Below are 27756 nucleotides of genomic sequence, written 5' to 3'. Positions count from 1 at the left end.
ACCAATAGAAAAACTAAAAATATGAATGTAAAAAATTTGGGAGGAGAAAGGGGGAAAGGATGGCTAATGAGATCGCCACAGCAGGGAAGCAGTAGATACTGCGAACACTAGCACGTCAAGTACCAGAGTGTGAGGACATTATTCACAGTTATGAAAGTGACATAAACAAAAAACTAAAATAACAACCTAATTAAAAAAAAAAAAGGAGAAAGAAAAAAAAGCAAGGTTGCCCCCTGAGTGGGGAAGTGAGAGGACATTTTAAAGTTTTGATGTCTAACTTTTATATTTGGCTTCCATGTGCATTTTTATCTATGAGAATTATATTTTTATATTTGAAATAATAATTAAAATAATAACTAATTAGGCAAAACTGTAGATCTGATTCTGACATTTCCCTAGGGCTTCCGGCACGTTCAGTAACTCCCATCACCCTGGGAGCAAGTTTACACTCTCAGACCATCAAGGCCCTTGGATGACCTTTGGCTTCAGACACCCACCCACCTACCTACTTGGCTTCAGACACCCACCTACCTACCTCCTCGCAGGAGCCCGAGGGCTAGGCACCGCCCCTGGAAAGCCCTCTGGACTGGAGGGAGAGTGCGCCCTCTGCTGGTGCCATGACGTCAGCACGTGCAGGGTGCCGTCTTGGCGTCTCATTGGAGACTGCGCCCCATCCCTCACCCAGGGCTCCTTGCGTCACGTGATTCCAGCCCCTTCCCAGGTGGGGGTGGAACCCTGGAATGGGGGCGCCGGGGGACTCCGAGTGGGAGCTTCTAGACGGTTTGGAGCGGAGTTCCCTGAGTGGTAGGAGACTGTCCTTGTCAGGTCTGGGAACCTGGCTGGGGTGTCTCCCAGGACAGGCCCGATGTGAGGGGGCTGGGCAGGGGATGGGAGTGAACCCCCTTGGTGTGTGCGGAGTGGTTTAGAGCTGGGCGTTAAGATGGAGAGAGGATACCGGCTCTTCCACTCCTATGTGCCGTCCTTGGGCGAGTCACTAAACGCCTCCATATCTCCGTTTCCTCACCTGTGGCTGCCAGTGTGAAATGAAATAATGCTCAAAAACAAGTCATTAGTAACTGGTCATTGTTAATATCTCACCCCATTTGAGCAAAAGTGTAAACCCTCAGAGATGGGAAGGCCTTATGGTGGCTGTAGCTCAACCCTATGTGGTGGCAGGCCTCTGCGCCCTCCCCTGGGGCTGACATCGCTGACCTCCAGGCCTCAGGGGCGGGCAGGGCCGGGCGGGCACCTGGAAGGGAGGCTGAGAGTCTCCCCGGTCCCCGGTGGCCTGGTGTCCTCACTGGGCTGGGGAGTCAGGCCTCCACCATGAAACCTCTCTTCTCTCCTCACAGGGCCCGCACGCTGCTTTTGGCCCCTCTAGGGGGACAGGCATGTCTCAGGAAGGGGCTGCCAAGGGCTCCGGCACAAAGGGGCCTGTTCTCAGTCCCCGCCGCAGCTGTGGGCTTTTCCAGAAGGACTTGGAGGAAGCTAGCTCCGTGGCAGGCCTGGCACCACACCTGCGGGGGGCGAGCTCTGGGGCCCAGGTTTCAGCTGGCAGAAGGAAGAGGGCGCTCAGGGAGGAGGCCCATCGAGGTGCCAGCTCCCCGGCTGAGGGTGCTCCTAGGGCCAGCGTGAAGGCCAAGGCCGACTTGGTAGTCCTGGAGCTGCCAGTTGCGGGACAAAGCCAGGACTCGGTGCCTGGTCCCAGGCTCCACACCCAGCTGGCCACAGTGCCTGCTCAGGGAAGGCCTCCGGCCTCTAAGAGGCTCCAGATTTCTCTACACAGCATCTCAGAGGAAGATTGGGCCAGCAATCTTTGTAGCACGTCTGTGGGTCTCCCAGAGAGAGCTCTGGTTGGCAGGGAGAGGCCAGCGGAGGTGGAGAAGGCGAGCTGCCCCAGGCCCAGAGAGGTTGGAGAAGGTGGGAGTTCTCCAGGGTGTGATGGGAGAAGCCCTGCCCTCAGTAAAGAGGAACCCCCCAAACGGGAACTGGCACCATCAATAGGCTCAGCCCCTGTTGGGGCGAGAAAGAAAAGCAGGAAGTGTGAGACCTGCTCAGAGGATGGGGAGGGGGTTGGCCAGAGCCCTGGTGGGGACAACCCCCAGTGGGTGGGAGACCCCCCACAAGGAGCTGACTTGGAGTCCTTGGGAGGCCTCTGCAGTCCTCTTCCTCCCAAGGACACTGGGTCTGGGCCAAGAGATTCAGATGGAAGTTGTGTGGGATGTGCCTCAGGGACTAAGTTCCGATATTTGCCCGACGTGGAGGATGGGGCCCAACCAGGCAGCCCCTACGACCCTGTCGAGTTCCCACTGCCCAATGGAGGGCTGTCCCTCAGGCCAGCTGCCCAGGATCCTCCCCAGAGCCCCGCACTGTGCCTGGGGGTGTCTGGGAAGGCGTCCACAGAGCAGCAGGCAGCTGAGCAGGTCGTCGTGGGGGCTGGCGGTGAGGATGGCCCTGCTGCCTCACCCAGCCAGGAGGAGCTGGAGGTCAAGGGTTGGCCAGTGTCCATGGGGAGGCCCGGGCAAGGACTCCCTGCTCTCACTGACACCCCTGCCGACTCCCCAGAGTCTGCAGCCAGCAAGGCTCGCTCAGGTTCATTCATGGGGCAGAGAAGATTCAAGTGTGCTAAGCTGGGGAGGGGCCCAGTGCCCCCTGCCGAGGACCAGGGCACAGACAGAAGCTCCGACAACTTCAGCCAGGACCCGCCAGCAGCATCCCGCCCACGAGGCTTCCCCAAACTGGTAAGTTGAGCCTGAGCGGTTGGGATAGGAAGGACCAGGCCAGTCTGTCAATGCCATGCTTGGTGTTGGAATTTAATAGAGCTAAGCTGGATGGACTCTTAATGACCTTTGTCCAGCATGCCCATTTTGCACCTGACTAAACTAAGGCCCACCAAGTCAGGAGACTAAAAGTAAACCACATTTGCTGACATCTTGTCAATGGTCGGTATCTTTTGGAGTTGGTAAGTCCTGGGTTCAGATTTTACCTCTGCCCACCTCCTAGCTGAGTGACGTTGGAATATTTTTTAATCTCTCTGTGTCTTCATCTGTAAAAAGGAAATACTAATTCCAATTTAATGGGTTTCTCCGAGGACTAAATGAGATGATGGTATAAAATAATGTGCCTAGCACAGCAGATGGCACAAGGTAAATTACCTAATTTATGTCAAATTGGCTTTTGCTTTGGTGTCAGCAATTGCCGTATAAAGTGGGCACTGGCTCCGTGTTTCCAGATGGGGAAACGGAGGCTCAGGGAAGTTCACAAACTTCTCCACGCTCACACACAGCGAGGGAGTCAGTGCCTATCCATGTTCCCTGGATTGTTCTTTTACTTCTAATGATCGCCGTTTTATTAATAATCATAGCGAACATGTTTATACGAAGGCAGGAGATGGCACTACCTGTTTTTGGTGTATGCTTCTCCCATGGTTGATTTTTATCCCACTTGTTGAATATGTATCGTGTGCTTTTGATTGAATTTTCACACCAAGCCCGGAGAGGTAAGCTAACAGGTCCCAGGTCCCACATCTGGTAAATGACGGAGCCAGGATAAAAACATAGGCAGTCTGTCCTGAGAGCTTGCGGCACGGCCTGCTCGTGCATCTTCCCTGCTGGGAGGAGTGCTACCGGGCAAAATTACTACCGTTACGACCAGTAATAGTACCTGGCCTGCCTACTGTGTGCTAAGCGCTGTTCTAAGCACTTTACCTTCAATTTTCCTAACCACCCTATGAAGTAGATGCCATTGATATAAACCCATTTTACTGATGTGGATACTGAGGCTCAGCAAGGTGAAATGACTAGTTCAAGGCCAAACTGCAAATTAGTAGCACTGGCATAGGAAGCGGTGAGCTGCCTGTGTGACTTACTCCCACCTGGCGCTGTCATTACATTAGAATGCGGTTAATTGTCTTTGTAAGCATCACTCAAAAATAATAGTTTTTAATAATAAAAAAACAACACACGAATGTGTGTTTATCATAGAAAATAAAGAAAAAATAAAAATCCCCATAATGTCAACATTCAGGGCTATCTCCTGGTGACATTTTTAAAAAATTTAATAAATCTTTATTGTTCAGATTATTACAATTGTTCCTCTTTTTCCCCCCATAGCTCCCCTCCACCCGGTTCCCACCCCATCCTCTGTCCTTACCGCCCCCCCCCCCGACTGTCCTCATCCATAGGTGTATGATTTTTGTCCAGTCTCTTCCCGCACCCCCCACATTCCTTCCCCCCCGAGAATTGTCAGTCCACTCCCTTTCTATGCCCCTGATTCTATTATATTCACCAGTTTATTCTGTTCATCAGATTTTTTTTATTCACTTGATTTTTAGATTCACTTGTTGATAGATATGTATTTGTTGTTCATAATTTTTATCTTTATCTTTTTCTTCTTCTTCCTCTTCTTAAAGAATACCTTTCAGCATTTCATATAATACTGGTTTGGTGGTGATGAACTCCTTTAGCTTTTTCTTATCTGTGAAGCTCTTTATCTGCCCTTCAGTTCTGAATGATAGCTTTGCTGGGTAGAGTAATCTTGGTTGTAGGTTCTTGCTATTCATCACTTTGAATATTTCTTGCCACTCCCGTCTGACCTGCATAGTTTCTGTTGAGAAATCAGCTGACAATCATATGGGTGCTCCCTTGTAGGTAACTAACTGTTTTTCTCTTTCTACTTTTAATATTCTCTCTTTGTCTTTTGCTCTTGGCATTTTAATTATGATGTGTCTTGTTGTGGTCCTCTTTGGATTCCTTTTGTTTGTGGTTCTGTGCACTTCCTGGACTTGTAAGTCTATTTCTTTCACCAGGTCAGGGAAGTTTTCAGTCATTATTTCTCCAAATAAGTTTTCAGTATCTTGCTCTCTCTCTTCTTCTGGTACCCCCATAATTCGGATGTTGGTACGCTTGAAGTTGTCCCAGAGGCTCCTTACACTATCTTCATATTTTTAGATTCTTTTTTTCTTTTTGCTTTTTCGGTTGAGTATTTTTTGCTTCTTTGTATATCAAATCTTTGACTTGATTCTTGCGATCCTCTAGTCTGCTGTTAGATCTCTATATAATATTTTTTATTTCAGTCAGTGTATGCTTAATTTCTAGTTGGTCCTTTTTCATATCCTTGAGGGTCTCGCTAAATTTATCAGCCTTTTCTAGAAAATTATTGAAAAACCTTATAACCATGGTTTTGAACTCTACATCCAGTAGTTTGCTTTCCTCCATTTCTTTCATTTGTGATCTGTTTCTTTGTCTCCGCATTTTGGCTGCTTCCCTGAGTTGACAGAGTAGCTTTGTGTACTAGGTGTCCTATAGGGCCCAGTGGCTCAGCCTTCCCAGTTACCTGAGGTGGACACTCTTGGTGCACCCCTTTGTGGGCTGTATGCACAGTCTTGTTGTATTTAAGCCTTGATTGTTGTTGGTATCACTGGGAGGAATTGACCTCCAGGCTAATGGGCTGTGAGGATCAGCTTTGTCTACGCTGGGAGAACTTCTGTGCTGGAGACACCCTTATGAGGCAAGACTTGCAAAAGCCTCTGTGCTCAGCTTGGATGGGGTGGCGTCTCAGGGCTGAGCAGACAGCATTGGTTTCCTGTCCGCCCTGCCCTAATAGGCCCCTGTGTCTCAGTGTCCTGTGGTAATCGCTGCAAGCACCTCTGAGAGAAAGCCGCCCTCCAGTTTCGCCCACTGCAAGACTGTCCAGTTTCTCCCCGAATGAGTCTGGGTCCCCAGAGTCTCACCCAGAACTAGAGTTCAGTGCAGTTGGGAGCTTTTGTCTCCCTCCCACTTGAGAAAGCCAGCTGCGTACTCAGTTGCCCGCCCTCTCTGCACGTGCGCCTTGGTACCTCTGCCTTCCGTAGTTCCTCTGAGTCTCAGTGTGCTTTTCTCTTTCCTGACAGTCCAGTTTCACCCCGTATGAGTCTGGGTCCCCAGAGTCTCACCTGGAACTGGAGTTCAGCGCAGTTGGGAGCTTTTGTCTCCCTCCCGCTTGAGAAAGCCAGCCGCGCACTCAGTTGCTAGTCCTCTCTGCACACGTCTCAGTACCTCTGCCTCCTGCAGCTCCTCTGAGTCTCAGTGTACTTTCCTCTTTCCTTCTAGTTGTAGAAATTCCACTCAGCCAGCCTTCCTGTGGTTCTGGATGATGTCCGTTTTGTCTTTTAGTTGTAGTTTTGAAATTGTTTTGCGAGGCAGCAGTTTAGGTGTTTACCTATGCTGCCATCTTAGTTTTCTATCTCCTGGTGACATTTTGGTATATGTCCTTTCCCCCCATCTTTTTCCTATGCATATATATCTTTTCTTTGCCTAGAAATGGGATCATGTGTGCCAAATTTTTTATAAGTTGATTTTTGGTATTTAACTTTCCCCCCACAATTAATTGTTAGCACAGAACGAGGAAATCCCTTTGAACGCCTCCAGGCCCCTTGCCTTGAGTGGAGATAACCACTGTTAACTGTCTTTCCTGTCTGCTTTCTACGAACGTCTATACATATGTGAACACCTACACATTGTGCCTTCCTATCTGTAAGTAGGCTCATCCTACGCCTCATTGTTCCAGGACTTGTACTTGTTTACTTTTCACGCGCTGGCTGTGGCATTTGAAGATTTTTCCAAGTTGGTACCTATTGTTTGGCGAATCCCTGAGCCTGCATCGTAGCAGCTACAGACATACTTGTCACAGGCCCAGCTAGGACTAGAGGATGGGCCGGGACTTCCTTTTCTCATTTCCTACCTCTGGAGTGTGGTTCAGAGCATGAGGCCTGGAGGCCACCAGACAGGCATTGGGTCCTGGCTTTGCCACTATCTGAGTGACCCAGGCAATCGACTTCACCTTCTGGGACTAATTTCCGAGGGTGGAGGTGAGGAGCATGAGATGACGTGTGCTTGGCATTTAGCAAGGTGCCTGGTGCGAGGACAATAGTCAAAAACATTACCTGCTGTTGACATACAATTTTGTCCTGCCCTGAGTCATGCTGGGGTGAACATCGCTGCGCATCTGGCTCTTCCCCATTTCACATTAGTTATTTGGGTCAGGTGCCCAGCATGGGGATTCCTGGGCCCCCAGCTTTTTGAGGGGCTAGATTGAACTTGGTGGCAGAGCCAGGTGCCCGCCAGCTTTGACTGGAAGCAGCCCATGGCTGCTCTCGCCTCCAGGCCCCATCCTTGACTCTGTAGCCCAGCCCAGCATCCCACAGCTTCCCAAATAACCCGTTGCCATGGCAACTGGTGGCAGCTGCAGGAGAATGGAGGCTGGGCATGACAGGGACGGGCAGGTGGTTGAGGACAGGGCTGAGTGGGGCGTGGGCATAGTGCCCGGCTGGTCTGGAGCCCCTCTTTGGGCCCTGGCACCTTCTCCCGGAGGCAGCCTGGCTTGTGCCAGGGCAGACAGATGGGTTCAAGGTCAGGCTCTGTTTCTTACTTCGGATGAGAGATGTCTCTCGTCTGAATCTTAGTTTCTTCCTCTACAAAATGGGGGAGTCAGCTGGGACCCAGAACTGCTGGGAATCTGGGGTGTGAGGTCGGTCATGTTGAATTCCTCTGGCTTGAAGTAGAGACTCTTGGAGGAGTGGGGAGGCGGGTGGAGATGCCATTTTCTTCTGTCCTGAGCCCGCAGTGGCCAGGGAGGTCTGGAGCTGCTCTGTGGAAGGCAGAGGATGTGGGGAGGGCAGCTCTGCCAGAGTTTCTGGCTCTGCCCATCCCAGCCAGGGAGGCACAGAGCTGCTCAGGCCCCACCCAGGTTCCCAGCCTCAGGGGTCCTGCATAGATGCAAAGTGTCAGAAGGCGTGTGAGGGAGGACTGTGTCTTTCCCACAGATGGACAGCCTAAGAATAAATAGCTCCTTGTTTTGAGTTCTTATTGTATATAAGGAGGTTCACATATATCATCATCACATACTGAGCCCTCACCACAGCAGCAGAAGTCAGTGTTAATACCCCTGCTTTGCCAAATAAGGAATCTGGGATTCAGAGAAGGTATGTGGCCCACTCAGGGTCACACAGCAAGTGAGCGGCGCGGCCGGCATTTAAATCCAGGCCTGTAAGACTCCAGAGTCCGTGCTCTCAGCCAGGCTGCCAAAGGCCTGGCTAAGGAGTTTGGATTTGCATGGGGCTTTATTATAATTTCTGCAACAAGCGGGAAGTGGGAGATAGGTCACCAGAGAGTCAAGAGACAGACTGAAGTCCAGCAGACCCTAGATACCTAGAGGGCAATTGAGTCTTCCCTGGGGGGTGGGGGGGTGTTTAAGGTAGCGTAGGGCAGAGGAGGGGCTGTCTGAGCTGGGCCTGGGCAAAGGAAGCAGGTGTTCAGCAGGTAGACAAAGTAGGAAGGGTGGACTAAGCATGTGCAAAGGTCTAGAGGCAGGAGGCAGGTTGGAGCCTTATGTAGTACGGTCTTTGCTTCTGTTATTTATTTTTTAATCCTCTCCCAAGGATATGTTTAGAGAGAAGAAGGGGGGGGGGGGGGAAAGAGAGAGAGAGAGAGAGAGAGAGAGAGAGAGAGAGAGAGAAACATCCATTGATCAGTTGCCTCCCCAACTGGAGATCAAACCTGAAACCTAGATATGTGCCCTGACCTGGAATTGAACCTGCAACCTTTTGGTATACAGCACAATTCTCCAACCAACTGAACCAGCCAGAGCAATTCTAGTTATTTTTTGCCTGTTTTATCTGATATTAATATAGCTACAAACCTGTATTTTGGTTGGTAATTGCCTGTTCACATATTATTCCATTTTTTCATCTCAATCTTTTACGTTGCTATATTTTAGAAATGGGTCTTATGAACATTTTATAATTGGACTTTCTTTGTTAAAGGTTTGATAATTATTTTTATTTATCTGAAGTATTTGTCCATCTACATTTGTTGTAATTACTGATTTATTTGAATCTAATCCTACTGTCTTATTTTATGTTTTACATATATCCTGCATTTTCTATACTTTTCCCCCTTTATTGCCTCCTTTTAGATTGATGTTTTTTCTTATTCTTTTTCTGTCTCTTTAGTAGATTGGAAGTTTTCTATGCCCTGTTTATATTCTTTTGGTGGCTATTTTAGAAATTTTAACATGAATACCTCACCAAAGTATAAAGGTAGTTACATCTTTATCTTCTTCTGAAATGATATAAGGATCTGGGATGCTTTAATTCCAAGCATGAACCTTCCCAATTTTTTTTTTTAATCCTCACTCGAAGATGTTTTTCCATTGATTTTCAGAGAGAGTGGAAGAGAGAGGGAAAGACAGAGAGAAATATTGATGTGAGAGAAACACATCGATTAGTTACCTCTGGACATGCCCTGACCAGGGCCTGGGTCAGGGAGGAGCCTGCAACCAAGGTCCATGTCCTTGACTGGAATCAAACCTGGGACCCTTTGGTCCGCAGACGAACGCTCTATCGACTGAGCCAAAGCGGCTACGACGAACCTTCCCAATTTATGTGCTATTGTTATCCAGCGAGTTGGTCTTAAGTTATTTTTTAATCCCACAAATTACACAATGTTATTATAGTATCATAAGTCAATGTTGGCTTAGATTTAACAACATATTTATAATTTTCTTTGCTCAAGATTCCTCCTTGCATCTCAGCGTTTCTACCTGGGATCATTTTTCATTTCTTCTGCCTCAAGTTCATCCTTTAACATTTTGGTTATTGAAAAAAAAAATTAAATTATCAAGAAAAACAATAACTCGCTTTTCTCTACGGTGTTTTTATTATTATCCTCATTCTCAGAAAAGATTTTGTCTGAGTCCACAACTGATAGTTATTTTCTTTAAGCTCATTGAAAATATCATTCTGCTGTGTTTTGCCTTCCACATTACTATTGAGAAGTCAGCTGTTAATCTAATTGTCTTTCTGTTGTAAGTAAAAGGTCTTCTGGTGAGAGGCATGATGGAGTAGTGGTTCAAGGTGTGGCCTCTGGAGTCAGACTGCCTGGATTTCAATCCTAGCTCTTTGGTTTACCAGCTGTGCGAGAGTGGGCTAGCTGACTAACCAACCACTCTGTGCTTCAGTTTCCTCTTCTGAAAAATGGGGACAGTAATGGTACCAGGACTAGCTCACAGGGTGTGGCGAGGATTGACTGACCTAACGCGTAAAGCATGCCGATCAGTTAGAGTGCATTGTCAGTGGTAGTTCAGTGTTAGCTGTTATTTTTTTCTCTTGATGCTTTTGGGATCTCCTTATCATTGGTGTTGAACAGTTTCATTATGATTTGTCTAGGTGTGGATTTACTTTTACTTACCCTGTTTGAAATTCACTGAGCTTTTTGAATCTGTGAATTGTTGTCTTTGATCACTTCAGGAAAATGCTTAGCCATATATCTTCAAATATTACCTCTGCCCCATTCTCTCTCCTCTCTCCTTCTGGGACTTCAGGTTAATTAGTCATTTTCACTCTATCCCTAGTGTCTCTTTGATGGTGTCTCACAGTCTTTGTGCTGTGAATAGTCTCAGTAACTTGTTAAATCTATCTTCTAGGTCACTAACTTATTTCTGTTGTGTCTAATATGCTATTAATCCTATATATTGAGTTTTTCATTTTAATTGTTATCATATTTTTCATTCTCAAAATTTGTGTTTGATGCCCAACTAAGTCTGCTTGATCATTTTTAAATTCCTCACCCAAGGATATATTTATCAGTCTTAGAGAGAGAGGAAGGGAGAGAGAAGCATAGTTTGCTTCCTGTACACACCCTGACTGGTGTTTGAACTCGTAACCTAGGTATGTGCCCTGACCGGGAATTGAACCTACAACCTTTCAGTGTACGGGATGACACTCCAACCAACTGAGCCACACCAGTCACGGCATGCTTGATCATTTAAAAAATATATTTCTTTTGCCTTTTGCCTTTTTTTTTTTTTTTTTTTTGGTTATGTTTGACTCCTTTTATTTTGTTAAACATGTCATATATATGGATTTTGCATTTTGGTCTGACAAATCCAGCATGTAAAGTCTTTGCTGGTCTGATTGCTGCGTTGTTTGGAGCCTCCCATTGCTGCAGTGCGGACCCTGAGACGGGGCCAGCCAAAAGGTTTTAAATTGTGAAGGGCTGTCCTTAATATCTTTCCTGTTTTCCTTCCCAGATGTCCCGTTTTCTCCCCCACCCCCTTTCTCAGTTTATTTTTTTAAAAGGCTGATTCATTCCCATGATTTAAAAAAAAGTGAAAAGTTTCCTTCCCAGCTCCCAGTCCCTTTCCTATTGGCAGCCTCGTTTTTATTAGGTTCTGGTGGATACTTCCGGCGATATTTTATGCAGAGTCAAGCAAATACAAATTTAAAAAGTCTTTTTCTGTCTTTTTAGTGCAATGGTAGCACACGACACACATTGTTCTGAACTTGTGTTTCAGTAAAAAAAAATATATATATATGTTTCTGATTATAAAAGAAATACGTGCTCATTTTGAGTAACATAAATACCCAAGTGCCTATATGTGGAAAGCAAACCTCCCCCTGCAATTTCATTCCCTAGAGATAACCTCTATTATGCAACTATAACTATGTATTTACATAAATGGGCTTATGCAACAGATACTATTCTGTCAGCTATTCTTATTCTCCTAATAGTACAGCATGACATCTTTCCGTATCAGTCAGTGCTGCTGCATAACTCAGCAGTTTAGTGCCTGAGCTTTGAGTCAGACAGAACTAGGTTCTGATCCTAGCTCTGCTGCTTAGGAGCTATGGGACTTTTCAGATCCTCCCTGAGCCTCAGTTTCCTAATCTGTAAAATGCGGATAGAAATAGTACATACCTCATAGTGTTGTTCTGAGACCTTCGTAAGATTACATGTGATGTGCTTCCTCCAGGGCCAGTTACCTTCTAAGCACCTGATGAATAGTAGTTTATATTATGACTCACCTTTTTAAAATATATATATACTAGAGGCCCAATGCACAAAGATTCGTGCAAGAATAGGCCTTCCTTTCTCTGGCTGCCGGCACCGCCTTCGCTCCGGCCTGGAGCTGCCTTCCATCTCTTGCCTTGTCACGTCAATTTGCATATTCCCTCCTTATTGGCTGTGGGTGCTGCCATCTTTGTTGCAGAGTTATGGTCAATTTGCATACTCCATCTTTATTAGATAGGATATATTTATTGATTTCAGAGAGGAAGAGAGAGATAGAAACATCAGTGATGAGAGAATCATTGATTGGCTGCCTCCTGCACCCAACTGGGGATTGAACCTGCAACCCAGGCATGTGCCCTTGACTGGAATTGAACCTGGGACCCTTCAGTCTGCAGGCCAATGCTCTATCCACTGAGCCAAATCAGCTAAGGATATGACTCACCCTTTTTAATGGCCACATAGACTCCATAGTATGACATGCCACTTTTTATTACCCATCCCCCTTTTAAAATTTATTATTCTTTTAAATCCTCACCTGAGGATTTTTTTAAATTGATTTCTAGAGAGAATAGAAGGGATGGGGGAGGGGAGAGAGAAAGGAAGGGAGGGAGGGAGAGAGAGAGAGAGAGAAAGAAAGAGAAACGTCGCTGTGAAAGAGACACATTGATTGGTTGCCTCCTGTACATGTCCGACCAGGATTGGGGAATGAACCCAAAACCCAGGTATGTGCCCTTGACCAGGAATCAAACCCGAGACCCTCAGGTGCACGGGCTGATGCTCTAACCACTGAGTCCACCGGTCAGGGCTTAACCATTCCTCTTTGATGCACATTAGATCGTACTCAGAATTTTTTTTTGGTTATAAATACCAATGCAGTGAACACTGACTGTATTGTTCTGAACTTGTGTTTCAGTAAAAAAAAAAAAAAAAATGTTTCACCTCTGTGGGTCCCTAGATCCTCTGCTTTCTAATCTCTCATCCTCTTTCTCTTCAAGGAGGAAATGAAAATGCCCCACGGGGTGAAGCGTGTGTGCTATGTAGGTCTTTACTTTTTATTACATCCCTTCTTGCTCCCTCCCCCAGGTGTGGCGGGATGGGGGCTCCTCCACACTAGCGGCAACCCCAGCCCCCTGGCCTGCCCCCCGCCAGAGCCCCTGCGTGCTCCCACTCCCTGTGATGCTGAGTCTCAGACTTCCACCTTCCCCCAGACCTTGGAACCTGACCATTCATGGCCATTTATTCAAGGATTACTTTTCAGACCCATTTGCTTTCAAAACAATTCTCCATACTTTGCAATAAAGCAAATGATCAAAACATACTCAAAGCGGGATAAAAGCCTAAAGCAAACAAGAAAAGGGGAAGGAGGAAGGGAAATCTTGTTACCACAACTCCTCCCCCTCCCCAATCTTGGAAAGGTGTAACTGTAAGGCTCCAAGCGCACACTGAGCTTCCTGGCAACCACAGCGACCAGGAGAGCAGGACAGATGCTTAGCTCATTGGAAGACCAGAACCCCGCTCTGACCTCCAGTTCCCCCGATGAGATGTGTGTAGAATCAGGAGGGTGGGAAGGGTCCAGTTAACTCTGAATGTGTCTGGGAGTGAGCAGGGAAGATGAGAGAGAGGTCGGAAAGGAGACAGGCTCCTCTCCTGTGACACAGGCCAGACAGTTAGCAAGCCATTATTGAACCCTACTGTGTGCCAGGCCTTTAGCAGGCCTTGGGGATACAGTGTTCTCTGTCCTCATGGAGCTTAGAGTGCAGTGGGGGGAGCGACAGAAGCACAAGTGAGGTGAGCGCAGCCCGCAAGGCTCCGTTTTGAAGGGCTCTTCTCCCCCTGCAGCTGGATTCCGGGGCAGTGATCCACCTCCTGGGGGCCATCAGTCCCGGGCAGGCAGGGAGGTCGCAGCCTCCGAAGCTGGAGGCCCTGGAGAACATGATGGAGGTCAGCGCAGCCTCACCTGCCCAGAGGCCCAGAAGGAAGATAAGGCGCCAGGCCCACGGCCCCACTTGGTGCCAGGTACAGAACACGTGCTTTTTATTCTTATAAATTAAGTGTGGCTCTTTCCTTAGGCGATGTCTCTTAATCCTGTTGAGAGAGACACCCTCACACTGATGCTCAGAGTGGCCACTGCAGCCCAGAGAGACACAGCAAGCAGTCGCCAGAGGGTTAGGCCGCCACCTGGCCCGCGCCGGGGGTCTGTGCGCTCTTGGCTCCTGGCCACCCCGGTTGCCTCCCTCAGGAGGGACAGAGTGGGGCTCTGGTGGCGTCGCTGACCCCTTCCGCCATCTGGGACCCCACTTCTCCTCCACATGCTCTTTCTCCTGCAGGAGGGGCTTCCTGTTCAGGAGGCCCGTGCCCAGTGGCCAGGGGTGAGTGCGGCTGCCCCTGTCACACGGCCTCCTTCGCTGGAACACGGGTCAGGGAGAATGTGGGAAAGGGGGTGTGGCTGGGGGGAGCTGTGTCCCTGTGGGGCCACGGGGCTGGGCCCAGCAACGTGGCCTCAGTTCCTCCCCCTCCCCCACAGTCCAGTCCAGGGGAGTCTGAAGAGGAGGAGCCTGAGGACCAGGACTGGGAAGAGGACTCAGGTGAGGGGCCGCCTGTGCCCAGCAGCCCTGGAAGACAGGATGTGTCTTTTCTCCCCTCACCCCCCAATCAGCTGTGGTCCTTCCCCAAAGAGGTAGGGGCTGACGGCTGCCTGGGCTTCGCTCTCAGACACATGGGGGCGAGGGGGACGCGGTCCCTGAGACTCGGACCCCTCCTTGGCCTGCCTAAGCCCCTCAGCACAGAGTCACTTCCTCCCCTTGCCCCTGAGCATCCCCTGGGCACCCCTGACCCTTTTTCTCCACAGCTCAGCTTCAGCTCCAGAAGGACATTAGGGTACGGCACACTGTGGTCCGTGTCATGCGGAAGGTGCTGTGGAGTCGGTAAGGCCTTGCTCCCCACGTCCCTGACCCCTGATGGCTGCCACCTCCCCGGGCCATGCCATGTTCTGAGGCAGGGGTGGGGAACCTTTCTCCAAGGGCCATTTGGGTATTTATAACATCATTCGTGGGCCATACAAAGTTATACTTAAAAATTAGCCTGCTGTAAAAAACATTAGCCAGCTCTATTTGGTCAGACATTTAATTAACTCACCGCTAATGCCTTGGCAGGGCCGGACCAAATGATTTCGCAGGCCTGTACGGCCGGGGGGCAGGATGTTTCCCACCCGCCTTCCAAGGGCTTTTGTGTGTATGACAACCCCTTCTGTAGCCGTGAGGTCACTGCCCACACACAGAGTGAGAAGAGAGGTGAACTTGACCCTGGGTCTCTCTGGCTTCAAGGCTGCGCTTCCCCATGAAGCCCCTGTGGCGCCAGGTCTGCTCAGGTCCTCGTGGGTGTCGCCCACAGCAGATGTTTTCAGATACAATGAGACTGTGGTGGGATCTCAGAGATCTGCGCCCAGAGCGCTCACTTCCCAATGGGGAGACCACGGCCCAGGGAAGGCGGGACTTTGCAAAAGCCACCCAGCAGCCCTTGCCGGTTTGGCTCAGTGGACAGAGTGTAGGCCTGTGGACTTACCATAAGGGTCCCGGGTTCAATTCCGGTCAAGGGTTGTGGGCTCCATCCCCAGCAGGGGGCGTGCAGGAGGCAGGCAATCAATGATTCTCTCTCCCTCTCCCTTCCGCTCTGATAGCAATAAAATAAATAAAAATAAATAAAAAATAAAAAGCCACCCAGCAAACCAATGGCAGACCTAAGGTTTCACCCAAGGCCAGGGCTCTGTCCTCTGCCTTGGCTGATGCCTTACCCGCCCCTAGGCTGTCTCCCCTTACACTTTCCTCAGTTCCAGCGGCCAGGCCTAGAGCGTGAGCCGAGCAGTCAGATTTTGTTTGCCACTAAGCATGTGGCCCTGGGCAAGCCACTTAACTTCCCTGAGCCTCAGTTACCCCTTCTGTAAATGGAGAGTGATAACACTTATTCCTCCGAGAGTTGGGCTGAGAATAAACGTAGGAAAATGCCCAGAGTCAAAACACAGTTGGCCCGGACCCTGCCTCCCACCGTCTCTCTCCCCGCCAGCCGAGCGCCTGGACAGCCTCACACTCAGGGCCTGTCCCCCACAGCCTCCGGGAGCTCCCAGACGTGGCGCTGAGTGAGGACGTGGTGGAGGGCATCGCTGCGGGCATCGAGGCAGCCCTCTTCGACCTGACACAAGCCACCAACTGCCGCTACAAGACCAAGTACCGCAGCCTGCTGTTCAACCTGCGTGACCCTAGGAACCCCGTGAGCGGGACTGTGGGCTGGGCCAGGCCCCCTCCGCGGCACAGAGCCCTGGCCTCTGAGGTGGAGGCTCTGAGCGGTGTGGTGCAGCCCCTGCCCCTGCCCTGCAGGACCTGTTTCTCAAAGTGGTTCATGGAGACGTCACCCCCCACGGCCTGGTGCGGATGAACTCAATCCAGCTGGCCCCCCAAGAGCTGGCCCGCTGGCGGGACCAGGAGGAGAAAAGGGTGAGGTTTGGGGTCAGGTCAGGATAGGTGACAGGATGGGTGGCGGTGTGGAGGGGTGATCCGAGTATGGAGCAGGAAGAGAGAGACAGAGCAGAGGGAGGAGGAAGGTGGTGAGACACGAGGAACACAAGACAGAGAGAAACATAGAAACGAGGAAATGAAAAGAGAGAGGAGGCAGATAGGGAGAGTCAGAGAGACTCCACCAACGAAATGAGGAAAAGCGGCAGAGACGAGAGGGATTAGAGATGGAGAGATGGTAGAGGAGTGACACCCCCGAGAGGTGTTGCCTTCCACTTGTTTTCCTGTGAAGCTGGGTTGGGGGGGTGGGGGTGGCTGGGGATGATGGTCCAGACTCTAGAGTTTATGATTGACATCTGCCATCCATGGGGAATAGACCCCTCGGGTGCCCCTGTTCCCATTCCTGCCTCCTGGTGCCCCAGACTGGGTGAGAGACCTCCCTACCCCCACACTTCACAGTTATATCCCCATATGCCCTGTGTCCATGGTCTCCCCTCCCTGGGACCTGTTCAGGCGCAGGGAAGGTGTGGGCACAGCTGGCTTTGGGGATTTGCGTAGCGGTTTTTGTGGCCCAGTGAGAGAGGGAGGGACGGATCTAGGGAGTGGGGCCATGGGATGGGGTGGGTGCTAAGGCTCCCGTTCTGGTAGACACTGATTAGAATTAATAACTAGAATCCACTAGGAGAATCTGTCCACTATAGATTGAACTTCTGTCCAGGCCCTGTGGGGATCAGGGAGCGGGACCAGGTGCATCATCGGTGGGGCCAGTGCTGAATGAAAAGTCAGGGCCCTTTGTTCAACGATGATTAAGAATTTCAAGATGACACCGGCATTAAGCATGGGGCCCGTCTAAGCACAGAGCCTGCGCAGCTGCCCCAGAGCCTCGCCCACGAAGCCAGCACTGCCAGAGAGGACAGGGCCTCGGCCCTCCAGGGGTGGTTAAAAAGGGAGGGACAGGCTTTCAGGAAACACTTCAGATAGGAAGGCATTGATCAATAATAAGAGTCACAACTAGCCTTTACTGTGAACCAGGCTCTGGCTAAGCACTCTACGTATGCTGTTGAATATAATGCTCTTAGTTTAATCCCTGGAGAAGAGGAAAAATGATGCTTAGAGCAGTAAAGCGCTTGCCCAAGGCCACTACCTTGTGGGTCTCTTATATTAATGGCCCAGCTGGCACTCCAGAGCCTGCACGCCTCCCAGGACAGACGGTGGGGTGCACTCAGGAGCAGCACTGACTGTGCTGGTGCAGGCGAAGTTCAAGGCGTCCTGGAGGAGCAGGGCTTGTGCTGGAGGGTGGATGAGTGGCATATGGAGAGGTAGGGCTGGGGTGGAGGGCTTTCCAGGTGAGGGGAATGGCAAACGCAGAAGTGTGGGGAGGGAAGAGGCTGGCGTGGAAAGGACCACAGGAGAGGGGCCTTGAGGGAGAACAGTGAGCGTTTGGGTTCTTGGTGGCCAGAGACCCTGAATCCGGCTGAGCTAGGGCTGCTCCACCCCCCAGGGCCTGGAGATCATTGAGCAGCAACAGAAGGAGCTGTGCATCCTTCCGACCTCCAAACTGACCCACAAGGGGGAAGTCGAGATCCTGCGGGATACGGACCAGATGCTGACCCTGGAGGATCTGGTGGTAAGCGGAACCTGACCTGGTGCTGGGCAGGGCCTGTGCCCGGGATCCCACTCCTTACCTCACCAGCTGTGTGGCCTTGGGCAAATCACCTGACCACTGTGAGGCCCACAGTCTTCATTGTCAAGCTGGGTAATGATCTACCACGCAGAGTCCAGGTGAGCATGGGGCCAGACAGCCCCCGACCCAGGGCCTGGCAGCTCCTCCTCAGTGCTGGTCCCTCTCCTTTTGACCTAACCCTTAGGGACTCCATGTGAGTGGTCCTGTCCCAGCAGTTCCCCCCAGATACCTGGTTGGGAAGCAGAGGGCCACACTGTTTGAGGCAGTGTCTTTGTGCATGTAAGGAGCAGAGACCTGCTCTATTCGGCAGAAGGAATTAGGGGTGCTTCAGGCAGGGAGTCACCCAGATCGCAAGGCAGTCAGTGCAGAGTATCCTCTTATCGCTGGGATCTGCCTCGTCCTCCTCTCCATCCTGCTCCTTCCTCCTGCTTAGCCCTTCCGTCTTGCACATGGCCTGACACGGTGGCTCAGCAGCCCTCCATCCCAGTCAATGAGCCAGCCAGCTCAGCCTCCTGCAGCTGTCAGAACTCCCCTGTGGCTCCCTTCAGTCACTCTCAGAGGTGGCTCCGGCTTTTGTTGGGTGTCTGTGGGTCAGATGTTCGCGCCAGTCTAATCAGCCGTGTGTCCAGGATGGGGAGGGCAGGGAAGGTCCCTGGAGTCACATTCACTGGGGAAATGGCAGTGAGCATGACAAACAAAGTCCCTGCTTCTCCCAATCAACATCCAGGCCAACAACCAGAGCTGCTGCTGTGCAGAGAGGAGCCCGCAGGGATGTGGCTGCTCTCCAACCAAAACCAATCTGTATTCCCTGAATAGATTGAATGTGAGTGTAGGGGAGGAGTTAGGAAGACCTGGAGAGGAGAGAGAAGGGAAGAGTAGGGGGTGGCAGAGTAGGGGAGGGAAAATAATACACAACAATCTTTACTCCTTGCTGAAATGTACTCCCGGATGAGGAACCTGAAGCCATTTGCCCAGGTCACCTAGTTGGCAGCAGGGAGATGAGATTTGAAGCCAGGCTGTCTGACTCCAGAACCTGAACCTTGGCACTACTCTGGAAATGGTTTTTAGGGCAAAAGTAGAGGTTAAAAATCTTTTTTAAAATAATTTTTTAAAATATATTTTTATTGATTTCAGAGATGAAGGGGAAGAGAGAGAGAGGAGGAGGAAGCGGATCAATGATGAGAAAGAATCATTGATCGGCTGCCTCCTGCCCACCCTACACTGGGGATGGAGCCCACAACCTCGGCAAGTGCCCCAACTGGGAATTGAACCGTGACCTCCTGGTTCACAGGTCCACATTCAACCACTGAGCCATGCTGGCCAGGCAAAGTTAAACATCTTCTTGACTCTTCCTAAAACAATGTTTAGTTTGTGTTTAAAGCTGTTTCTATTATGACGAAGGAAGGTGATTTGGCCATGGGCATCAAGAGTCTTAAAAAGGTTCATTCTCCCTGATTTCGTCATCAGCTTATGAGAACTTGTCCTAAGGAAATAGTTGAAAGTTTAGGCAAATATTTTCTCGCACAAGGATGTCCTCAGTACCATTTGTAATAGCGAAAACCTGGGACTGACCCAGTCATCTGGCCACCGAGGTGATGCGGACACTGCCACGCACCTCATCCGTGTAATATCTACAGGGACTATGGGACGTGGCAAATGCTGCTGCTGTCATTCGGGGACAAGACGAGGATATAGGCAGACCTTGTTTTATTGCGCTTTGCAGATACTGCCATATTTTATTTATTTATTTATTTATTTATTTATTTATTTATTTATTTATTTATTTACAAATTGAAGGTTTGTGGCCACCCTACGTCAAGTAAGTCTATTGGCACCAGTTTTCAACAGGTTCAGATGATGGTTAGGATTTTTTTTTTTTTTTTATAAATCTTTATTCAGATTATTACAATTATTTCTCCTTTTTCCCCCCATAGCTCCCCTCCACCCATTTCCCACCCCACCTTCTGCCCTTACCTCCCCCCACTGTCCTCATCCATAGGTGTATGATTTTTGTCCATTCTCTTCATGAACCCCCCACATTCCTTTCCCCCTGAGAATTGTCAGTCCACTCCCTTTCTATGCCCCTGATTCTATTATATTCACCAGATTATTCTGTTCCTCAGGTTTTTAATTCACTTGATTTTTAGGTTCGCTTGTTGATAGATATGTATTTGTTGTTCATAATTTTTCTCTTTACTTTTTTCTTCTTCCTCTTCTTTAAGAATACCTTTCAGCATTTCATATAATACTGGTTTGGTGGTGATGAACTCCTTCAGCTTTTTCTTATCTGTGAAGCTCTTTATCTGCCCTTCAATTCTGAATGATAGCTTTGCTGGGTAGAGTAATCTTGGTTGTAGGTTCTTGCTATTCATCACATTGAAAATTTCTTGCCACTCCCGTCTGGCCTGCATAGTTTCTGTTGAGAAGTCAGCTGACAGTCGTATGGGTGCTCCCTTGTAGGTAATTAACTGTTTTTCTCTTGCTGCTTTTAATATTCTCTCTTTGTCTTTTGCTCTTGGCATTTTAATTATGATGTGTCTTGGTGTGGTCCTCTTTGGATTCCTTTTGTTTGGGGTTCTGTGTGCTTCCTGGACTTGTAAGTCTATTTCTTTCACCAGGTGGGGGAAGTTTTCGGTCATTATTTCTTCAAATAGGTTTTCAGTATCTTGCTCTCTCTCTTCTTCTGGCACCCCCATAATTCTGATGTTGGTACGCTTGAAGTTGTCCCGGAGTCTTCTTACATTATCTTCAACTTTTTGGATTTTTTTTTTTGCTTTTTGCTTTTTCGGTTGAGTGTTTTTTGCTTCTTTGTATTTCAATTCTTTGACTTGATTCTTGTGTTTCTCTATTCTGTTTCTGGGTCTCTGTATAATATTTTTTATTTCAGTCAGTGTATGTTTAATTTCTAGTTGGTCCTTTTTCATATCTTCGAGGGTCTCGTTATATTTATCGGCCTTTTCTAGGATATTCTTAAAAAGTCTTATAACCGTGGTTTTGAATTCTATATCCAGTCGTTTGTTTTCCTCCATTTCTTTCGTTTGTGATCTGATTCTTTGACCCCGCATTTTCACTGATTCCCTGCGTTGGTAAGGTAGATATTTGTGCTAGGTTTCCAATATGGCCCAGTGGGTCTGCTTCCCCAGTTAACCTGAGGTGGACACTCTTGGTGCACCCCTTTGTGGACTGTGTGTACAGCCTTGTTGTAATTAAGTCTTTATTGTTGTTGGTATCACTGGGAAGAATTGACCTCCGGGCCAGTTGGCTGTAAGGATCAGCTGTGTCTATGCTGGGGTTCACTGCAGTCAGAACTGGGGCTCAGTGCAGTCAGGATCCTCTGACTCCCTTCCACTAGGGAAAGCCTGTGGCAACCTCCGCAGCCTTTGTGCGCACTGGCCCGCGTGCGCCTTCAGACTTCTGCCTTTCCCAGCTCGAGTCTCCGCCCGAGAGTCCAGACTCCCCCCGTAAGAGCGTGGGTCCCCAGGGGTTTGCCCGGAACTGGGGTTCAGTGCAGTCAGAACTGGGGTTCAGTGCGGTCGGAGGCTTCCTTCCCCCTTCCGCCAGAGAAAGTCAGCCAGGCTCTCAGCCGCCCTTCCTCTCTGCGCGCAAAAAGCCCCTTTGCCGTACCTCCAATTCTCTGTGAGTTTTTCTCTTTCCTTCTAGTTGTAGAATTTTCACTCAGCCAGCTTTCCTGTGGTTCTGGATGGTGTCCGTTCTGTCTTTTAGTTGTAGTTTTGAAATTGTTGTGCGAGGCAGCAGTTTAGGTGTTTACCTATGCCGCCATCTTGGTTTTTTTCGATGGTTAGGATTTTTAAACAATGATGTTGTTTTTGTTTTTTTATTTGGGGGAGCCTAATTTTATTTTGGTGACACTAAGATTTGTGAAATGTTGTCTTCCTATATTTCGTACTTTGTTCTAGAAATAAAAATTTTTATTGAATTTATTGGGGTGACATTGGTAATAAAATTATATAGGTTTCAAGTGTATGATTCTATAATACATCATCTTGTATACTGTATTGTGTGTTCACCACAATAAAATATTTTTAATTAAGGTAGGTACACTTTTTTTAAAAATATATTTTTATTTCAGAGAGGAAGAGAGAGGGAGAGAGAGATTGAAACATCAATGTTGAGAGAGAATCATTGATCGGCTGCCTCCTGCACGCCCCCCACTGGGGATCGAGCCTGCAACCCATTGCATATGCCCTTGACCAGAATCTAACCCGGGGACCCTTCAGTCCGCAGGCTGATGCTCTATCCACTGAGCCAAACCAGCTAGGGCTAGGTACACTTTTTTAAATTTTTATTTATTGATTGATTTTAGAGAGAGAGAGGAAGGGAGAGAGAGAGAGAGAAACATCAATTTGTTGTTCTACTTATTTATGCATTCATTGATTGATTCTTGTATGTGCCCTGACTGGGGTTTGAACTCTCGACCTTGGTGTACTGAGATGATGCTCTAACCCAGTGGTCGGCAAACTCATTAGTCAACAGAGCGACAAACCACGGCTCGTGAGCTGTATGTGGCTCGCGAGCCACAGTTTACCGACCACTGCTCTAACCAACTGAGCTACCCAGCCAGGGGATACACTTTTTTTTTTTTATATACATAAGGCTATTGAACACTTAATAGACTACAGAATAGTGTAAACACAACTTATGTATGCACTGGGAAATCAGAAAAGTCATGTGACACTATTGCAATATTCGCTTTATTGTGGTGGTATGGAACGGAACCCACAGCATCTTAGAGGTATGCTCTAAAGGCTGATTATATATAGGTGCCCCCCCAAAATGTATACACACTTTAACAGCTGATAACTCACTTAATTTTCACTCCTTTTCAGGTTTAACTGATTTGAAATAATGGGTGAAGCCAGACTAAGTTTTGAACAAAGAACATTTATCCTAAAGCACCACTAGACGTTTTTTAATGGGGATACATAAAAGATAAAAGTTTACGGTACAAAACCTGGCAACAGTCAACGAATTGAGGGCGCACAAATACCGAACAAAATGATTCTTGATGTTTGCGATTCCATTGCTTCACCTTATCAGCAGTGCCTGGACCAGAATAGTCATCAATTTGAAAACAGGCAATGACAAAACAAATTTATTAATTTCTGTAGATTCTTTTAATTTTTGAAAGTGAACTGTATATTAATAAACACTGAGTTTATAATCATTCACAGTGTGTACACATCTTTTTGGGACACCCTCTATATGTATATTTTTAATACTCATCGGAGGATATGTTGTTGTTTTTAAATTGATTTTAGAGAGATGGAGGGAGGGAGAGAGGGAGGGAAGGGGAAGGGAGAAAAGGAGGGAGGAGGGGGGGGGAGAGAGAGAGAGAGAGAGAGAGAGAGAGAGAGAGAGAGAGAGAGAGAGAGAGAAAAACATAGATTGATTGCCTCTCATACACACCCAATCAGGGATGGAACTTGCAACCTGGGTATGCACCCTGACCAGGAATCAAACCTGCTACCTTTTTGGTGTGTGGGACAACGCTCCAACCAATTGAGCCACCTGGCCAGGAGTAGGTTGAATATTTGACCCTAGCTATTTTAGTAAAAGATCCCTAAAACCTGGGAATATAAAAAAAATTATAAAGGAATACCCAGAGTATCAACAGTTGTCTCTAAGTGATAGGACAGGGGTGATTTTTTTTTTTTAATTTTCAAAATTTTCTAATTTTCTTTAACAAGTCACAGTACTTTTGTAATAAAGAACACATTACTTGGAAGAATAAAGCCACATCCCTGAGGCTTTCCGCTCATGGAGGGCTCCTGACTTCCCCAGCTGCCTTTCCAGTCCACCCCCTCTCCCTGTGCCTCCCAGAGACCCATGGTGTCCATAGACTGCAGCCCACTGGCCCTGCCTGCTATGTCTGAGGACCCCACGGAGCAGCAGGACCCCACGGAGCAGCAGCAGGACCCCACGGAGCAGCAGCAGGACCCCACGGAGCAGCAGCAGGACCCCGCGGAGCAGCAGCAGGACCCCACGGAGCAGCAGGACCCCACGGAGCAGCAGGACCCCATGGAGCAGCAGGACCCCACGGAGCAGCAGCAGGACCCCACGGAGCAGCAGGACCCCACGGAGCTGCATGAGCACCACTTCTTAGACTCCAGCTGCCACGTCTTCAAGGGTTGTGGGAGACACAGAAGGGGCACAGAGGCGGGGGGCGGGGGGCAGGCTGGGACGGTGAGGTTAAGTAGTAATAGGGATGTGTGGCCTGGGGAGAAGGTGGCAGGGTGGGAGTGCCTGGGCCCCAGGTCACTTCAAAGATCACCTGCTTCACACCCTGGCTCTAAAGCCCTGGCTGGCTTCAGCCTGGCTGCCTGCCTCTGTTTCAGCTCCTGCCTCTGCTGTTTGCAGACGGGAAACCCTCGTGTGAGCTACCAGGCTTCTCCAAAGCCAACAGGAGGGTGGAGGACAATGTCATCCAGAGAACCCCAAGCCCAGTCCCTGTGTCCTCTCCAGAGATGCTCCGAATCTTGGAGAAACCTCCCATGGAGCCCCAGGACAGGTAGGTGTGGGGCTGGGGGCAGGGAGGTGGCGGAAGCCACCCGCTGGGACAGCAGACAGGCATGGATTTCTGGGACAGCAGACAGGCATGGATTTCTGGGACAGCAGACAGGCATGGATTTCTCTTTCTGTGTGGCCTTGGAAAAAACGTACCTCTTCTGTGGGTCTCAGTTTCCCCATCTGTGCGGTAGAACTAATCATCCCGACCTACTGGTTCACGCCTGCATAACACCATGCTCGGACCAGTGTGCTACACCCACAGTGCGGACACGGGACCTTCTTGGAAAAGTAAGGAGATGCTGGGGAAGCCCTGATGACCTGTTCTCCCTGGCCCTCTCTCTCTGTCCTTCCCTCCAGGCTGCAGATGTCTGCGGGGCCCACAAAGCCCCCCTGGGAGGGGGCTGTGGCCATGTTCTCCATCAAGCAGTTCCGGGTCAAGGCCCAGCTGGTCTCAGGACATGGCTGTCAGCTCATCATGGTACTGCTGCCCTATTTACCCGGGTGTCCCTCACACACTGACCAGCCCAGTCAGTTACTCACACCCTCATTCATTCATTCATTCATTCACTCACTCATTCTAAGACCCTCTCTATGCCTGGCCCTGTGCTAGACATGGGGACAAATGAGATGCCCACCCCACTCCTGCAGAGACACACACGGGTAAAGGACTCCCTGTAACCCAAGGCATAAAGCAAGAAGGACCCAGGAGAGGGGTCTGTGCTTCCCTGGCTCAGAGGAGATTTTAGAAGTGATTGTTAAGTGACTAATGATCAGCTGAAGTGTGGGACGAAGGTGGAAGGTTAGAGGAGGGAGTGAGGGCCTTCTGAGAAGTTGTAGGAGATTATCCAGGACAGAATGTAAGCCTCCAGGGGCAATTAGGGCCTCCTGGGCAGCCCCTTGGGGTCCTGATAGACTAGTTGCTCATCCTCTTCGTCACAGGCTGTGGCTTTCAGGTGGCTGGTGTCGAGTCTGCCCTAAGTGGCTAGGAATCTTGGGGGCTGACTGGCCATGCTACCTGCCCCCAGACGCTGCCCGAGGTGATCCGCTCAGCAGGCTGCATCCCCCGCAACACCACCTGGGACCTTCTGGCCAGCATCTGCCCAGCCAAGGCCAAGGTAACCACCCACCCTTGGGTATCACCTCTCCTGCTAGCACCGTACCCCCAGCCCTGTGCTCCCTCTCTCTCTGCCTCTGGAGCGGAGACCTGGTGTACAATAGTTGGGTCGAGTTTCCACTGTGACTGCAGGCTTACAGTGTGACCCTGGGCAAGTCCCTCTGTTTCCTTCTCCGGAAAATGGGGATGCACTTCCTCACAGCAGGGGTGTTTGCACGAGTGAAGTATGACTGGTCCTAAAGCTGCTGTCCTTTCTGCAACTACAGGACATCTGTGTGGTCAGACTGTGCCCCCAGGGGGCTCGGGACACCCAGAACTGCCACCTGCTCTACTCCTACCTCAACAACAAGCAGTGCCATGGCTTGGCAGCTGTGGAACACGTGAGGGTGGTCCTGCTGCCCCTGCCTGCCTTCCAGCCCCTGCCCACCAGACTGCGCCCTCTTGGAGGCCCAGGTGAGTACACCGATGCCCATACCAGACCCTGCCTCCCTTCGCTTGGTGACACTGTCACCCATGTCTCTGTGGAGACAGGCACCTCTCAGGAGGGAACTCCTGAGACAGGAAAATGTGATAACAATGACGGTAGCTCATACTTGTATATTGTTTACTGCATGCCAGACAGTGTTCTAAAAGCTTAAATTAATTCGTTTCGTCCTCAAAATAACCCTAGAATGGTACTATTATGTCTTCATTTCACAGATGAGAAAACTAAGGTAGGGTCAAACCATCCATGTCTACCCTCAGCCAGGTGAACCCTTTCCCATGTTGAGAACAAATCTTCCAAGGCAGGTCCACCCTCCCAGTTACTTTTCCCAGCATCTCCTGGGCCCCCATCGCATTGCTGGAAAGCTGTTCTTGGGGGTCTAACCTCCAGACTTCCTGCCACAGCCAGCATACAGCTTCTGGAGGGCTGTGCACTCTCTCCTACAAGGCCTTTGGTCTCTCCCTGCCTCTCCCCAGGCCTGGAAGTCACTCACCCAAGCCTGCTGCTGGCTGTGCTGCTCCCCACAGCAGGGTTTCCAGACACAGCGGAAGCCAGCCCCTTGTTGGAGAAGGTTCGCAAGATGGTCTCCTTCAACAAAAAAGTGGAGATGAGATGCTACCAGCAGAAGGACAGGAGGCTGGATGTGGCCCTGAAGGGCTCCCCTCCCCCAGGGGGTACCCTGCAGCAGAGCCAGGGCAAAGGCAGCCTGGCTCCAAGGGGAACCTGTGCTTGGCAGAAGCCCTCTAGAGGTAGGGGGAGACTGTGGGAAGAGCCTGAGACCTGGCAGGGTCCTGGGCGAGGGGAGTGGCCCATAAGACCAGGCTGGTGCCAGTCCTGGCATCCCTATTCAGCAACACCAGCTGGCCGGGGCCAGCACCTCCACAAGGCATCCTGTCCCCAGCAAGCCCTACTCCAGCATCTTGAATCCCTGGTGACTATGAGCCACCAGCTCCAAGCCTCCCTGAGACCCCCAGGTCAGGAGCTCCTTCCCCAGTCCCCTGCAGCCTGTGGAATCCTTGGACTCCTTTGCCGGCCTCCTGCAGCTCCAGAGCCCCCTGGCCCAGCCCCTGATTCCTCTTTGGGCCCAACAGATGGAGCTGGCTCTGAGTGTCCTCTCCCTGGAGCGACCTGACCCTAGAAGAGGGGCTTTGACTCCCTCCCCAGTGCTGAACCCTGAGCTGTTCCAGGGAGATATGGGGGCAGAGGAAGGGGAGGGGCAGCTCAACCCACCTGCCCCTTTTGATTTTCATGTTTTGCAAACTGTTTAGTGTTGATTTTTTGGTTCAATAAAGATTTTGACAAAGTTGAGACTGCATGCATCTGCTGGCTGGGCAGGAGAGACCCTGGGCCTGGCCAGGTGTGGGTTGGGGTGGGTGTGTCTGAGATTTTTGTGCACAGATGTAGTAGCAAAGCTAAAGTGCTGGGATGGAGGGGCAACTTTGCCAGTTGCTTGTCTGAGGTCCTTAACTATTACTATGTGCCAGGGCACGGCTGTCGCCATGGTGGGTTCTGGGAGCATTTTGCAAGTAATCTGAACTAGGGGGAAGAACAGGTAATGGGAGAGATGGCAGGAGTAGGGAGGGGGAGAGAGAGAATTCGGCTTTTGAAGGGGC

At 49.8% G+C, this 27756-nt stretch overlaps 1 protein-coding gene across 1 annotated transcript; it reads left to right on the top strand.

Moving 5' to 3' along the window:
• Nucleotides 1–1391: 1391 nt before the first annotated feature.
• Nucleotides 1392–27275, top strand: SPOCD1 (SPOC domain containing 1; the record flags this gene model as incomplete). Its single annotated transcript, XM_080657104.1, has 14 exons — nucleotides 1392–2741; nucleotides 12824–12865; nucleotides 13668–13844; nucleotides 14353–14413; nucleotides 14677–14752; nucleotides 15932–16091; nucleotides 16199–16315; nucleotides 17835–17960; nucleotides 23859–24168; nucleotides 24396–24546; nucleotides 24903–25023; nucleotides 25571–25660; nucleotides 25926–26112; nucleotides 26620–27275. 14 exons carry the CDS (start codon nucleotides 1392–1394, stop codon nucleotides 27273–27275), a joined length of 3624 nt encoding a protein of 1207 aa, XP_080513230.1.
• Between the last annotated feature and the right edge of the window lie 481 nt (nucleotides 27276–27756).

This window comes from Plecotus auritus (genome assembly GCF_963455305.1).
Source record: "Plecotus auritus genome assembly, chromosome: 2".
In the NCBI taxonomy this organism is placed as follows: Eukaryota; Metazoa; Chordata; class Mammalia; order Chiroptera; family Vespertilionidae; genus Plecotus; species Plecotus auritus.
This window is presented reverse-complemented; position numbering and strand designations above follow the sequence as displayed.